Source organism: Strix aluco, chromosome 4 (assembly GCF_031877795.1).
Source record: "Strix aluco isolate bStrAlu1 chromosome 4, bStrAlu1.hap1, whole genome shotgun sequence".
NCBI classification, from domain to species: Eukaryota; Metazoa; Chordata; class Aves; order Strigiformes; family Strigidae; genus Strix; species Strix aluco.
The window spans coordinates 53,469,027-53,484,997 of record NC_133934.1 but is presented as its reverse complement, the minus strand read 5'-3'; the positions used below and the strand labels follow the sequence as shown (position 1 = coordinate 53,484,997).

At 41.2% G+C, this 15,971-nt stretch overlaps 1 protein-coding gene across 2 annotated transcripts in view; it reads right to left on the bottom strand.

The window, feature by feature from the left end:
* Window positions 1–14,035, bottom strand: part of SMARCAD1 (SNF2 related chromatin remodeling ATPase with DExD box 1) — a 45,213-nt gene extending 31,178 nt beyond the window's left edge. The window contains exons 1-4 of one of the 2 annotated variants that reach the window (XM_074823108.1): window positions 13,796–14,035; window positions 13,265–13,523; window positions 3,669–3,843; window positions 285–465 (exon numbers count right to left, since the gene is read on the bottom strand). In XM_074823108.1, coding sequence (XP_074679209.1) covers window positions 285–465; window positions 3,669–3,843; window positions 13,265–13,466 — 558 coding nt within the window. In that variant the 5' untranslated portion in view covers window positions 13,467–13,523; window positions 13,796–14,035. The remainder of the gene's footprint in view (window positions 1–284; window positions 466–3,668; window positions 3,844–13,264; window positions 13,524–13,795) is intronic. The other variant, XM_074823109.1, reaches the window with a different exon arrangement.
* Between the last annotated feature and the right edge of the window lie 1,936 nt (window positions 14,036–15,971).

The following is a 15,971-nucleotide window of genomic DNA, read 5'->3' as shown; positions in this document are numbered from 1 at the left end:
AGCTACAACTACGATTAAATATCACAACAGAAAGAAATAATAGAAAAATTTTCTATACACTGGAATTCACTGTTGCTGATCTATATTTTGTGTATGTATATTCATTTTTATATATACTGAAGTGTCTGTGCATGTATGCATGTATATATGGAAAAATTACATGGCTGTAGTTCCCCTAAAATACATTACTTTGATATACCCTTCTGCTAATAAAGCCAGAGGCTTAAGAATACTACCTACAAAATAGTAAATCAAAATAAAACAAAACAACAGAGCATTATTACTTGTAGTAATTCTTGGTCACTTCTTTGGGGAAAAAGCTCCTTCAGTGTTTGCAGCTTCGCATCTCTGATGTCTTCCTCTACACCCTTCTTCACAGCTGGCAACTGATCCCCACCATTTACATATGCCAACTGGGGAAGTTCATCTTCAGGCTGTTCATCATCATCAGACTGTTCAGAACTACTAAGTATGAGAGAAGAAAAATTAAAATTTATTTTTGCTCATGAATGTTTTACTCTACCAGAATGTTACTGTAAACCAAAACCAACAGAATTTCAAAAATGTGTTTAAATGCATTCAGTAACACTGAATCAACTTGTACCCAAAATGATAACCTCCTACTCACAACAAAATAAAGCATGTATGATTAAGTACAGTCTTCTGTTTACAGTAAACACATTTCAAGGTAGCAAAGGAAAGAAGACAGGAGGAACAGACAAGGGAAATACCATGACTTAACCTCGTATTGTGCTATAAAAGGTTACTTGCCAATTTACCAACCACCATCTTAATACATTTCATCATTTCAACTATCTGAATTACAGCACACCATCTCAAGTTTGTCTCAGTCTTGCTAGTATTTATTTGCCCAACAGATAAAAAGCTGTGGATAAGTTTTTTGTAAAAACTTTCCACATGCAGTATCAATTCCCTGAGTTCTCAGTTCACCGAGAAAGAAAATTCAGAGATCCTTATGCAGCATCTTAAACTTCTAAACATGGGAAGACCTTTCTGAAAAAAGCAAAGTCCTGAATTTACTGGAAGATTTATTATTAGACCTAGCCTGCAGGAAAAGCAATCCCTATATATTTTTCACAATATCCAGTTGCACAGACAAGACTGAATGTAAGCACAGGCCTCCCATCCTACTGTTTTCCAGACACATAAAATTCTCCTGCATGAAAATTAATTGAACTGTATGGAGTTTGTAGTTTCACAGGGACTTCACCATCAGAAAGGCTTGCCTGCAGGTGTCTCTACGCAGATACAGGTAAAAGACTAAAAGGAAACTTGTTTTTCCTCACTGTATCTTTCTTTAGCAGTTGCAACAGGCAGACTGCAATACAGTTCTGTAAAAAGCAGTAACATGTCACTTATGTAGAAGATACACACTATTTTGAGACAACTGTTCATCAAATAATCCTCCTCTCCCTATCCTGTTCAAAAGGCACACAGAGCCACATGGACTATCTGGTTGTGCCTCTTAAGAGTAAAAAAATCCTCAAAACAAAAAATAACCCAAATTCCTCTTCAATCCACCAAGCTATCTAGTTGTAAGCTTCAGAAGGTGAATCCAGCATCCACTTTAAAAAAGTCTTAGTGAAATGGCACATCAAAATTATATTAGCATATTTCAGATCTTTTTGGCTTGATAAGGAAAAAAGTTTCTTTATAAACTGCATTTAAAAAAGAAAATAAATCCAAATGGAAATGGTAACATTGGAATTACCCTATTCTTTCCTATCAGGGATTAACTTCTAGATACTTGTCAATAAAGCCAGAGTTGCACACATCATAAATCCTGTCCTCTCAGTACAATCACAATCTTATCAAGCATGAACGCTTACTCAACCGCTAAACGAGTACGACTGACCAACAAAACCTTGTGTTAAGAGTTCTGCTTTTTTCCAACAGAGTCCAGACAGTGACTCTGCTCATGAAGCTGCAGCACACTCCCTTTTAGGAAAGAGATGCTTTCTGCTCTATCCCTTATTCAGGACAAGGGGGCTGGGATACACTATAAAAAGAAAAAAATTCACAAAACCCCCAAACACCAGGTAACACATGCACTAAAACGCACAGTGCAAAGACACTCAATTGACTGCTACTGTGCAAAGCCAGGTTAAGTTCAGTACAAGCCAGAGCTCATAAACTTGGCCAGATCCAAGCTAACCCCTGCCCCTCAATTTGTTTATTAGCTCAACCAGACTGCCACTTGTGAGACAGCTTAGTGAGTTCAGTACACATCAATTAGCACCTGAGCCAACACACCATGTCAAAGTGTCAGGCACTGGGGTGCCTGGTGCATAAGAGGCCAGTGGCTACGCAGCAATAATGAAAGTACAAGAGGATGTAGCTCATGTTCATCAATCTCACTAGGAGCCACCTTGCTGTCTGTCTCACTCCTGGTAACTGAAACAGTCTAGAAATAGCAAGTTGTGGCTCTGCAAGTTGGATCCTGCATGACTTATCACTGTCAGCTCCACATGGTACAAAATCACTTGTACTGCTTCCAAATCGGGTTTGATCCCAGAAGCTGCATAACTATGTTTACACAGCACTGCACACAAGCCAATTCAGCGCATGCAACCAGCTTGCCATCTCTGTATCCTTGCACAATCTACAACTTAAACCATAAACAGAAACAGTAGTTCACTCTGCTAAGTAATAAATTTAATTTTTTTTTCTTACCAAGCATCTGCCTTAAGTTGAAACTTTGGGGAAGATGCATTAAAAAAAATATCAAGAATTTCAGATAATAGCAGCAGGGAAAAGCATTATTTCTTTTCTGCTGACAAGCTCCAGTAACTCCATGCTCTGCATAAGCACTGAAATCTGACAAGAGACTACACCTATTAAGGTTGCTATTCCCATAAAAGTTTTCTGCCAATTAGTTCAGCCAGAGTATCAAAAAAGCAGGTTAAGCCATCTTGTTTTGCTTAGCACAAGAACATTTAAGGGGCACAGACAGTTACCACATTTCAGTCACACAGACATGTAACTAGCAGGTAATAAATAGCTGGGGTTTCTTTAAACCATTCCAACTGGTTGCATGCGATGTCTGTCTACATCTTGTCTCTCCTGCACTCTCAATGCTGCCTTTTTAGCACCCTCACAAGTGACTCTTGCACACTATTCTCTTCTCTCTCAGCTTATTCAAAAATATAAATTTCCAAATCACTAAAGAAAACATTTCTACTAAGCACAGCAACCACATCATGCAACTAATACTTAACTTTAGCTCGGGAACTCTTATACTACACACTGAAGCTCTACTTGCTTTCCTGTCCACTATGGCTTCATAAAAAACTGAAACAAGATAAAACCAACTCCAGTAGAGTTTAAAACTATTAAAGCAAATATTTTACAGTTAAGCTTTCAAGTGCCATTAAAAGGATTTCAGAGGGGCAAATGCACAAACATGTAACGAACATCACACATATCATTCAACATCACAGAACTCCTCCCTTATTAAGTGTCTTCTCTGAGAAAATGGCTTAAGAGCCAATTCTTCTCCCCTGGAAATCCAGTAAAGTTTAGTTATGGGCAGGTAAATCACAAACCAGTAAACTGGAACCTAGCCTCTGATTTTCAAGTCAGTATTTCAATTTAGAACATCACATCAGGTTGCATAACCATTACAGGAAAACTGGCTTAAAGCATACATTACAACCACATCTCTCCTTGGAACCCTGTTTTCTTTTGCAGCACTGAAGTTTCTTGGTTCTTCATCTTCACTGTCTGAAGACACATCTAGGAACTGTACTCCTCTTCGATGCTTGAAATAAGATTGCTTCCTCGTCCTTTTGTCTTCAGGAGTTTCTGGGATGGCAGAGTACCCTGTGCAAGACATTTCAATAGAAGAAAAGATAGGAGACAATGACTTATGCCTTACAACTTCAGACAAATAATCTTTATACCACAAGGTTTAAAAGATCATGTATTTTAGGTTAATAACTACTGTTATAAATACATTTTTATTTTTGGAAAAATGAATAGTCAGCAAAATCCTCTGAATTACTTCCAGGCTGATCAGGACATGGATAGAAACATACTGGCATATCTGATGCCTGATTTACGATCTGCTCATCTTGATAGCTTTTCAGAAAGGGAATGTCAGTGTTATACCGCAGAAAATTAGGAAGCTACATCAAGGAACTTGACAGGTAAGTTGCAGCTCCTATACAGATACAATCTATTTAGGCAGTCTTTCCACATTATGCTCCAGATGATTCTTAACACGGAAACAGCATATGGAAAGATGTTTCATGTTATATATGAAGCATCAGGATATACAGAATCTATACATAATCGGGATATGTCACTGCGAAGACATCTCACAAACCATATACTACCTTCAATAACACTTGCAAAACACACCCACTATGTGTGCATTAGCAGGTATTAACTTTTCAGTTCTGAACATGCTTGTAAGACAACCAAAAGCACAAGCAGCCAGTCTATTAACATAATTCCTGAATTAGTCATGAATAATGCATGACTAAGTCCCCCAATGTTAGCTACACCTGAAGCCAACCCCATGAACATATCTAGATGAGGAAAACACGACCACAACGGAAATCTACACAAAACCTGACATATAAAATAGGTCTTGAACCTGAAGCAGAGGTAGGATTAGAACACTATAAAACAAAAACAAAAAGCCTACACTTTTATTACTTTGCTCTGTCGCCCTCTTTCAGCACAGTATGCTCTAACTGCATATACTATGTATTTCAAGGTGGTTCTAACTAAAACTCTGATGCTCCCATAGAAGCCTGGGCAAGGTAGAACACATGGTTCAGCCCATTGCCTATGCAGGCTGGAACCGTTCTGCTACCATCTTTAGAAAACCTTAAAAAAAAATTTTTAGTTGATACATGTAGACTGAATGTGCAGCTTCTAGCTCTTCCATCTTTAAATCTGCATTAAAAAGAACTAAATACTTAGATGCAATTGCCACCTCCTAAGTGTGCTATTTAATGTCAGTAATTGAAGAAAAATACTCAAGATGTTTTATGAAAGGTATGAGCCAAGAACCATACATAGCCTGACCTACTGCAGTCGTCCCACACATTCAAGACTTCATTCCTTTCTACCACTTGCCCATTTTAACAGCCAGTGCTGGAAAGAAGCTAGTAAACTGAGGAATTTTGTTTAAGACCAGCCAAATTATGGACCCTGAAGGCATGACTGAAGAGTGGAAGAAGAATGCATGGAACAGAGAATGTGACAACTACAGAGAACATTTTCTGTATGAATGTAATCTTGCAGAAAATAAATTTAAAACTCACTATGCCAGCATTTGATGAAAACAAAGACAAATCCTAAAAGTACAAGCAATTTGCTGACACGGGAAACTACCAGATGATACTGGCTTTGAAAGGAAAAGGTACCCAGCAAACTGAAAAACATATGGTATCAAATGTTACACAGCACATTACTGAAAAGGAAGAACTTGAAAATGGAGCTTAACACTGGTTAAAGGGATGGGAGTAAGCATAACTCAAACTTCTTTAATATCCATGAGGAAACGTAAACAAGGGTTCAGTGACAGTTCAAAAAAACAGTCACTGAAGCCTTAAGTCTTCAGATGACCTTAGCTACACACATGAAAAATCCTATCTAAAATATTGAACATACTTCTAACCAAGCATTAGTCCATCTGTTTGGAAACAGAAGAGAAATAAGTAATAGCACATAATTATCATCACCTCAGCTTTTAATTCATGAAAGAACACCACAGCCTGTCAGAGAGTTAAAGTACGAATAGTGTTGTTTCAGCATCCTGTTTCAGCAGAGAAACCCATGTTTTAATTTTCATCTAAAATCCTCTGTAACCTGCCATTTCCATATTTCTTACTGACCGGATGTAATAAAAAGGGGTTTATCTTTCTTTGGTACCAAAGAAGAATCTGCTTCCCAAGTGACTGGCAATTTTATCTCCTATCTGCTGCTGCTACCCAGTCCACACTCACTTCTCTGCTCCAGAACCAGGGGCACACAAACAACAGCCGCCTCCTGCTCCCTTCCTAGCTGATCAGGACAAAGGTCTACTGGTATCACACACAGACACACAACAGGGACCCCTCCAGTCGATGGCCTTAGACACCCAGCCCACCCAGGATGGAGCCTCAGTCTCCTCACCTGCTGGCACCAGAGCACAAGAGCCCCCAGAGTCTGCACACGACTCTGGCTGTCAGCACAGACACCCTCGCACAGCAGCCCCCCCCCCCCACTGTGGAGGTCTCCACCCCCTATCCGGTGGCTGGCACTGGGTCCCCTCATCTTGGGCTGTCCCACATACAAGTGGGCAACTTGCCCCTCTGGTCCCTCCCTGGCTTCCAAGGTCACCTTATCTGCTTTCTGGCTTGTCCCCTGGTACCCCCGCTCCCTCCACCAGGGCTGCACAGGGGGTAGTACCACAGACACGCAGGCCTCCACAGCCCACCTGGCCATCGTTTGGTTTCCCACTCACGGTGGTCCCTCCAGCTGCTGGCACCCCAGACATGTTGGGCCCCTGTGACCCCTGGCCCTCACTCCAGTTGCTGGCACTTAGACCCCAATGCACACAGAACAGATTCCCCTCACTCCGGAAAGTATTTAAGGATGGTTTTAACGAGAAGACAGGACTGACTATGGTGATCACGAACAGGGCACGGCCAGACAAGTATACTGACCTTCTACATGTAACCAACCCCTGTTACCCCCTCATCCCTCTATCTTCCCCACACTTGTTCCTCATCAAACCACTCTGATCCCTCCCCTTCCCCACCTTCGGATCAGGTTATCTGGGCTCCCCCACCCGCCACTGGGCAAAGACAAGCCTTTTACCCTGTGACATGACAACAAATGCCACCTATGTGGCTGGCATTGAAGAAACAGGAGCTCCCCACTACTGATAGCGTCTGATTTACATTGTAAGAAGATGGGTGAGAACACAGAGCAAGAGAGAAGTAGTAGAAGAGACTTCAAAATTAGAAAAAGAATAGCTACTGTTTATTAAAAGCCTCCGTGAAGGACAACAGACAGTAATATACTCTGGACTGGGGTGGCAGATGGATGTGAAGGTTTTTTTTTCCACCCATTTCCTACACCAAAGAGCTTTGAATCATAAGAACACACACCAAAACAATTACACAGGGAAGGTGTAGGAGAGTCAGCTACAACACTCCTCAGAGAGCTGATTTTTAAATGATACAACTGTCACTGTAAGTCCTCATATAAAAGGATTTTACATTCTCATAATGCAAATACAGCATCATGGGCATCCTCTCCCCTCTAGCACATCAGTTCTTTCTTAAAACTCATGTGTCTATAATCCAAACACCAGTGGTGCTTTCTCAGCTGCTAACTCTGGAACCATAATTTCAGCTGGAAATAAAGGTAGTTTCTTCTGCCTCCATTCACTAACACAAACTTGCTGAGTCAAGTTACTACAGAGCGCAACGTCAGTTTTCAAAGCTGATTTGCTAGCAGAGTCTACACACAGAAGAGGCTAGAATAAATTCACCTGATAATCAAATGCAGAAGTGAGCTACATGGTGTCTAATTCCTTCGTCTGTGATAAATGGCCTCAATTTTAATTGAGTTATAAAAATGTAAACCTTTTCTATCGCTTTCAAAAACATGAGAGGATTATGGTAATGATTTTTAGAAGATGCAGGAGTCTCACTTTGTCAAGTAATCTTGTTATCTTGAAAAGCCCATACGCATGTAAACTTAGGCCTAAAAATTACTAGTTCTGAAGCAGTAACATACTGTCCCAAGACAGGCCTCCCTGCAACCAAAACCAACATGTTGGCAGTAGAAAGTTACTCAGTGGTACCTTCTTCTATCTGTCCATGTTTGGCAGACATGCTGTCCTTGACACAGTTGCTTTGCTTTATCTGAAAACCATTTAAGATAAATACAGAAGGGCAAAAGAGACCTTTGGGAATGTATCAAACATTTTTATTAGTTTTTACCAAAGATGCGGGCAAATTTATTTCAGCAATTCCTCTCTAGCAAAGAAAAATAAAGCAGAAAAATTCTGAAGATTACAAAGTTGGATTAGCCAAGCAAGGGCTATCACAATAGGACAGAAATATCAGATGCATAAAAACATGTGAATGGAAATATCAAAACAGGTCTACAAGAAACATGAGAAGTTCACATCTCTACTGATTTAACAGAATTGATCAAGCCAGTTTTCATCATCTTTGCCTCTTAGGTTAGACTGTATTCCAAACATATTCCTTCTGCAAGTAGCATGACATGCAAATGACAGGTACTCATGATAGCTTTGCTAAGAAGCATCCTTATTGGGTTGTTTTTTTAAGAAAAAAACAAAACAAGGGAAGTTCACAAAAATAATACAGTCTTAATTTTATTCTTTGCAATATAAACCTTGGAAAAGGTTTAGATTAAAATAAAAAAAGTATTTACTATTTCACTTAGTGACTTTTTTTTTTTTTACTTTAAATAGCAATGACTGTCCAATCTTCATGACAACTCCTATACCTATGAAATGCTGAGCTGTCTGGAAAAAGTGTTTTCCCTCTCAAAAAAGCACTATTTTCTTCTCACTCCTCCACCTATTCCACTGAACAGAATCCTATGTTGGGGGGGGGGAGGCAGGGAAGAGAGCAGAAATCACATGAGGAGTACTCATATTCAGAGCAAATTATAACCCTGTAGTAGAGTAGTAACAGATTAAACAGTTACTGCCACAGCACATAATTACTGGAGGCAGAATTTCCTGATTATAATCTATTAAAAAGGACTATTAAGGAATGCCTGCAATCATAACACCAGTGTTTGAGTCTAAGGCCAGAAATAGGAAAAAACAGAAGTACCCCTAACTGAAGATGTAAACAATAAAAACAAAACCCAACAGCAACTAATTTTTGCTATCATACCAAGAGACTCCATAAGAATATCTGGATCAAACTATCTGATTATATGGAGACAGTGCTAAGTTATGGATGAAGGTACTCAAATGCAACTGCTTTTAATAATGTTAGAGCAAATATTTTCTTCAGTTTAGTCAATAAAGACATAGCTTCAACTGCTCTTGAAAAAACTTCACCTGGAAATTTTTTTTTTTTTTTTAAATCATACTCGCTACAGTCTTTTGGGAAGCATATACCTAGTGCAGGGTCATAATACATTGCCCTCTAATTCTAAAGATAACCACCTACACAAACCATACATCACACTCAGAGAAAGCCAGCCTCTTCTCTGCTACATAAAAACAAAACTGAGGTAATACTTAGAGGCTTACCACATTTACTAACACTGCACAACACACACTGTCAAATGGAAAGTAATTTCCACCTACTTTTGGAAAGCAGTATAAAATGCATGCTGCTCATGTCCCCCAGCTAATTAATACTCCAGTTTCAAAGGAAAGTCTTTCATTTGCTAAAATAATCCTAAATATCAGTGTCACTCTAAGGTTCTTCTCAAAGAGACCATTTCAAAACGATTACTTCACCACACCTTCCCATGAATCCTCAGAAAAGTTCACTAGGTATCGCAGTCATTACTTTTTTTCAGAAATGTTTTAAGTAGAATTATGCTCTATGAACTGTGACGTAAGTGAAAGACATGACTTCCTTGGATCATAAGGAAAATGACGACATGAAAACAAAAAAAGCAGTCCCAGTGCAAATGAATGATGTGACACACACAGTATCATAACCCAGAAGTACAGTAATTTGGGTTATATATTTGGATAGTACAGAGAGGCTATAAGAAAGTCAACCATCAATAACACGATTATATATAATAGTTTAATTTAATCTACAACTTTTATTTCAGTTTATTGTTGAAGCTTTGTAAGCACACTTTTTGAATACCAATCTCATTTTGGAGTTCGTGACTGTAATTATTCTAACTTGTATAGTTCTGATACAGTTCTGCTCCATTTCTACAATTGGAATAATCTTATTATCTTAGTATATCAGGCTATTCACATAATTAAAAACATCTAATTGAAAATTAGGAAGATAGCTTCACAGTTTTCTTAAGAGACTAATAGAAACCAAATGTGTGTATTATTTAGTAAATAATACTAATTTTTACAGAAAATTGTAGTAAACCGCTCCAATGCATTTTTTCCAACTTTTTAGAGAGGTATCTTTCAGATATAATTCGATAACTGCCCCCGTAGTTGGTTTCTAACCCTCAGTTAAGTATATTCAGTTTTACCACCTACAACTTAACTGTAAAGTCACTGCCAGCCTGTGTAATTTTGAATATACACAGGCATATAAAGATGCCCAATTCTTCTGGCCATCATACTACAAATTGCTTACTGAAGTGTAGGGTACGCATGTTCAATAGAAAGCAACAAGAAATATTACATACATGCATAACCAGGGTGCAGAACAATCTACCAATATTAGTTTGTTCTGGGAAAACAAAACAAAACAATTAACTAAAAAGACAATGGCATTTCATTAAACAATAGACACCATCTATTTTTTTTCCCAATACGAGTGAAGTTAAAACAATTGTATGCATATTTTGGGACACTTCACAAAACAGAAATCTAAAGAAATCCCTAGGAAATTATACTGAACCATTCGCGCTCCTGAAGGAAAAAGTCTGATTTAAAAACTCTTTTTACGTATGCAATATGATTGCATGATACCAAATGAAATAGGACAAAAAAAAGCCATCAGCTATTTAATATTTTTTGTTTGTATAAGTGAAACGAATAACACTCTCCTCTTGTTTCCCCAGTTTCATGTACCAGTATTTTGTGAATCTGTGTTTCTCTTCGGAAGAAATACAAGTAATTGTTGTCCTCGCATGATTTACTGAGCATTAGGTAAAGTTTTTTTTAGTTAACTTGGTGTAAACTGCTTCTTACACAAAACAACTCAATACTCTGACTTATGTATTTAGCAGTAGAGAGAGCACACAGTACCATAAACTGGTCATCTCTGTACTTCTTCTATGATAATAAAAGAAAAAAACAAATAGCTGTCCATTTTATTTGACCCAAAGTAAGAAAACTTCTGTCTTCCTGTCAATAATTAGGAAATATGGAGGATAAGCATTTGCTAAATGTAAAAGAGGAAAATAGATTTGATTAAATGCCCCATATCCTGAAGATAAAATCCAAGTGTTTTCAGTTAACTTCTATATATGTAGAAAAGCTTGATTTTTAAAAAGGTTAATTCCTTTAAATAGGTTACAAAACAATGATGTGCAAAAGTGAAAAAAATTCAAACCACTCCTTTAAACACTCAGTATCTGTGAAAGACGAAGCATTATGTAAATGTAAAGTACTAGCAATTACATCTCAATTTTAAATATTAATGAGCACCCCCAGTTCTACACCAGCATCTGTGTCCATGGACTCTTGTTTAAGTAAGCCACTTGCTGTAATTTTGGCTGCACTTCTACTCTGTTTTACTTGTAGCTACCATTATCTCCCACTAGTTTTCCTCACAATTACTTAGCCTTCCACAACAGTTCCTGTTTTAGGCTGCCCTTCATCTTTCCTTTTATTACTTCATATCTAAACTCATGCCTCTAAATTGGATATTACATCCCTTCTCAGTCCTACCCCTGCAGTGTATAAGCCAAGGGAGACCAGTATTTTGAAAAACAAGCTCCAAAGTTTGATGGCCTTGGTAGTTATGCTCTACCTACATGCTTCCCCTGACAAAGTCAAGTCCACAGGTAGATTAAAGGAAAAAACCACCATATTTAAAAAAAAAAAAAAAAAAAATCACAAATAAGCCACAAAAATGGCACCATCCATTACTTGACATCTATGTTCACAGTTCAAGAAGGGTACCTGCATTCAGTGACTCCTACACCTCGCAGGACAGTGACTTATTACAAACAGGAAGACAACACCTGTTCCAAAGTACACTTCCTCAGAATGCCAGTTTTTTCATGTAATCCATTACAAAGCACACACATATCAGAAGCCACAACCCAACAGTTGCTTGCTTCTTGTGTCAAATTCTCCCTGCCACCAAAACATCCTCTCTGCTAGTGGACAGGCTACTTAACTCCAGACTGGCAACACTCGATCCAAGACTTAGAGGGTTTTTTTGTCATTTTTTAAACATAAAGCACCAACTGATATTTACTAATGTAAACACAAGAGCACTCCAGTCAACTGAAAACAGTCAACCTGCACAAAGCCAAAATTCAGGAAATAGTAAATAGCAATCCACTGTAATATTGATTTGGCTCACCTTTAAAAGAGGAACCCCTCCTTGTACATGAAAGGTCCTCTGTTATCACATAAAGTACTATGATAAACTGCCTTCCACCAAGGGAAAGTTGTATGCAAAACAAATGTAGTTAAGCCACACCAACTGATATTGTTGCTCTTTACTGACTAAGTGCATAGACAAAGCCTATCTGATCAATGCCACTTGTATCCTGACATCTGTATCAGAAGTTACATGGAATGTCCGAAATGTATAAAATAATCAGCAACAAATAATTTTTGTTCTTCCATTGTTATTCCTTCAGTAATAGAAAAGCTACTGGTGAACACGATTATGCAGCTGACAGCCATTACTGTTGTTTATTAGTATCAACTGATGAATCCAAACAGAAACAGCACATCTCTAGTGTATCAGCCAAACAAACCAATAAATTGCTACACAAGCAAGTTTTTCACATTTCCATGAAAACCACAAGCTACTGCCAGGAAAGAGGACAAACACTGCTACAACACTATTAACACAATCAGCTTGTCAGAATCAGCAGCAGGTTTCTCAGCTCTTTACAAAACCAGGCCCAACTGAAAAGAAACTGTTTGTTTTCTTTTCAGTTTTATCTGTGATATTCCACATCGCATTAGCCTAGGGCTCTAGTTAAAAAGTCAAGTCTATATAGTGTTGCATTTATTAGACAACAAAAAGGGATTTTTTTCCTTTGAAAATCCTGAAATACTGTATTAGTGTAAAATAATTACCAGTGAAGATAATGCCTAGAAGATCATAACATACTTTAAACATTTAAATTGTAGCTTGTTTACTCAACTGAAAAAAAATCATTTCAGCTTCAGTTATCAGAAGGTTTCTGACTTGATTGTGAGTGTACAGGTTCAATTATAGCAAGCACCATTACAAATAAGGATACTTTTGTGGAAATTGCTGTGAAATATGTGTGCACAGAAAAGTCCATTTGTAAAACAAAGAGGAGGGGAAAAAAAAACCAAACCAAAACGCAACGATTTTATTTCTAGAAATGAAGTACTTACACTGCTCTTATACTACACACAAAACCCCTGACTCACCAGTTATCTCCGTCACATCCGAAGCTGGAGTATCTGGCCTGTTGCTATCATCTGTAGCTTCATCCTCATCCCCTCCAGCAGCACCACCCGCTGCAGTAGAATTAGCCGCCTGCACTTGGGCTGCTGAAGGAGACACGGTTTCCTGCTCCGCATTTTTAATCTTCCTCTCAAAGCGAAAGCGGTCCAAGTTGTAGAGACTCATATTCTTAACCTACCGCTCCTGTCTGCGGGGAAACAGGCGGGCTCGACTCGGCAGTTTCTGCGGGAAAAGCCGGGAAGAGGAAAGAGGCGGCAGGGCTCATCAGCTGTACCTCAGAAAAACGCCGCCGCAGTGACCGCGGGAGGGGCCGGGGGACCCGCCAACCGGGCGCTCCCCAGTTCCCACGGAAACGGGAGCCCGGCGGCGTTGTCAGACAGCGGGGAGGTACCTGCCCACCCCTGCCCGCCGCCTTCCTCCCGCGCCCCCGGCCTCCCTCCTCCCCCCACGACGGCCGGCACCCCCCGGGCCCCGGCGACGGGCCCCGCACGCACCTGCCGCGCACCGGGGCCGACACCGGCGGGGCGCGGGTGGCCGCGGGAAGCACGGGAGGGAGCGGCAGTGACGCCGGCCGGACCGGGCCGGCCCCAAGACACCTGGCGGCCGCCGCCGCGGCACGGAGAGAAACGGGGAGAGAAGGGAGGCAGGAGCTGGCAAGATGCGGCCCGGGCGGCGAGGAGCACAACGCTCCCCGATGGCGGCAGCAACGGCCCGCTCCCTTCAGAATCGACGTGCGGTGGCGTCGGCGCTTGATTATGACGTCACCGCCCCCACCAATCATCTCGCCCGGACGGGGCTCGCGGGCGCGTGCGCCTTCGCGCCTTTTTCGTCGAGACCGGCGTAAGCTGGGTCCTTCCCCGCGCGCGGGGCGGCCGGGGGCCTCCGCGGGGCAGGGGAGGAGCGCGGGGGGCGGCAGCGCCGCGCCGGCCTCAGGGGGCGCCGCTGGAGTGGCCGCGGCTCCTGAGGGCCCCCTCGGGTCCCCGAAGGTCTCACATCCACGCGTGGGCTCTGCCGCGGGGCCTCGTTCGGGGTTTGGCATCCACTGCTGCCCCATGCAACTTCGCTACCGTGGTGACAAAGTAGATGTGCAGCTTCCAGGCCCTGGTACTGCATGAATGCCGTTTTCATACCGAATGATCGTGTATTACTGTCCTACCAGCCCCCCACAGGTTGAAAAGTTTGTGTGGAGGACTGTTAAGAGACCATCATAAAAGCTCTGGACCTGTAAAACACAGGCTTTAGGGTAGTTTTCAGACTAGGTTTCTCAGCACGTTTCCAGGATTGTGTCCCTTCAGCAGGACATAGGGAAGAACATCTCCTTTCAAAGTCTTGGCTCAGGACCCTCTGCCTGACTGGATTTCAGTTGGTGCTGTGTGGTGGTGTGCAGGCAGCGCGGTCTGGGCAGGCAGAGGCTGGTGGGGTCAGCTGGCATTGCACTGAGCATGTTACCAGGGCTGAAATGGTGTCCTTACATACTGTAAGCAGCAGAGAGGTACCAGAACTACCTTTACATACCTGTCCTTCAAATACTAGTCACCTGAGAAATAAAGGCTTCAATGCCTGGCAGGAATTACTATACTGGAGACCCAGGTGCAGCAGCTATTTAAAACATTTTGGAGAGGTTGTGCTAGCCAACAGAAAAAAAAAGCACCACTTCCCTGTCTGTCACACCAGCCCTGTAGCACCACGCTCACAGACATCTTCTTCACCATTGACATTTTTTGCCATTTAAATTGCAGTAGCCCAAACGCCCAAGCAAGGGTCATGGCTGTGCTGTGCTAGGTTATGTGCCACTGTCAGCCTTACTTACTACCAGGCTGCATGGAGGTGGGGCGAACTGTGTTGTCTGGCAAACCTGCTACAGCCTGAAAGCTGGAGGTGGTCCAGGTACTTCCAGAAATGCCACCTACACATATATTTCCTCTACCTGGAAATTTCTTTCTATCAGAATTAGTCACTATCACCAGTAGTCAGCAGATCTGGGTCTCAGCTACCTCATACTGAATCATCATCATCATTATAATAAAGTTTGTTTTCCTGAAGGAGACTCTCATGGGAGTTGTTTGGTGCTCCTTTTGCCACTGTGCCTTTTACAACACATCGTGGTGCCTGACAGTCACGTTCACCCAGCATGAGCACCTGGTTTGACTCATTTGTGCCTGATTCCAGTTCTGCCCTTTCCATCAAGCAAATGGCAAGAAGTGGTACGGGCTTCAAAAGGCTTTTCCATCTCGCACATCTAAATGACAGACCCATCTCTCATATTTATCAGTAGTGTCTCCTCTTACTCCAGCCTCAGGGCTGCAGCAGAACAATTTGTCGTTTTGGGTCTGTGCTAGAACAAGAAAATAAAACTCAGTGCTGAACAGGCAGATAAGCTCTGAGGAGCAAAAGGATTTGGTGGAACCCCCTTCCAAATCAAGCTTCATTGAAGATGTCTTGCCTCCAAATCAAATACTAATTTAGTATTTAGATAGCAGATGAGTTGAAATTCATTGGAAGCTGCATTGTGTTGATCCCAGATTCAAATATAAGTTGCAGCTGAATGTGTAAATTGAATGGAAGACGGGTTTCCTCCGCAGAGGTGGATGCCAAGGCCCAGGTGGATTTGCAGACGTGGCTGGTGGTGGAGCAGTAGATGGTACAGAGATGACCTGAGGTTATCGTCTG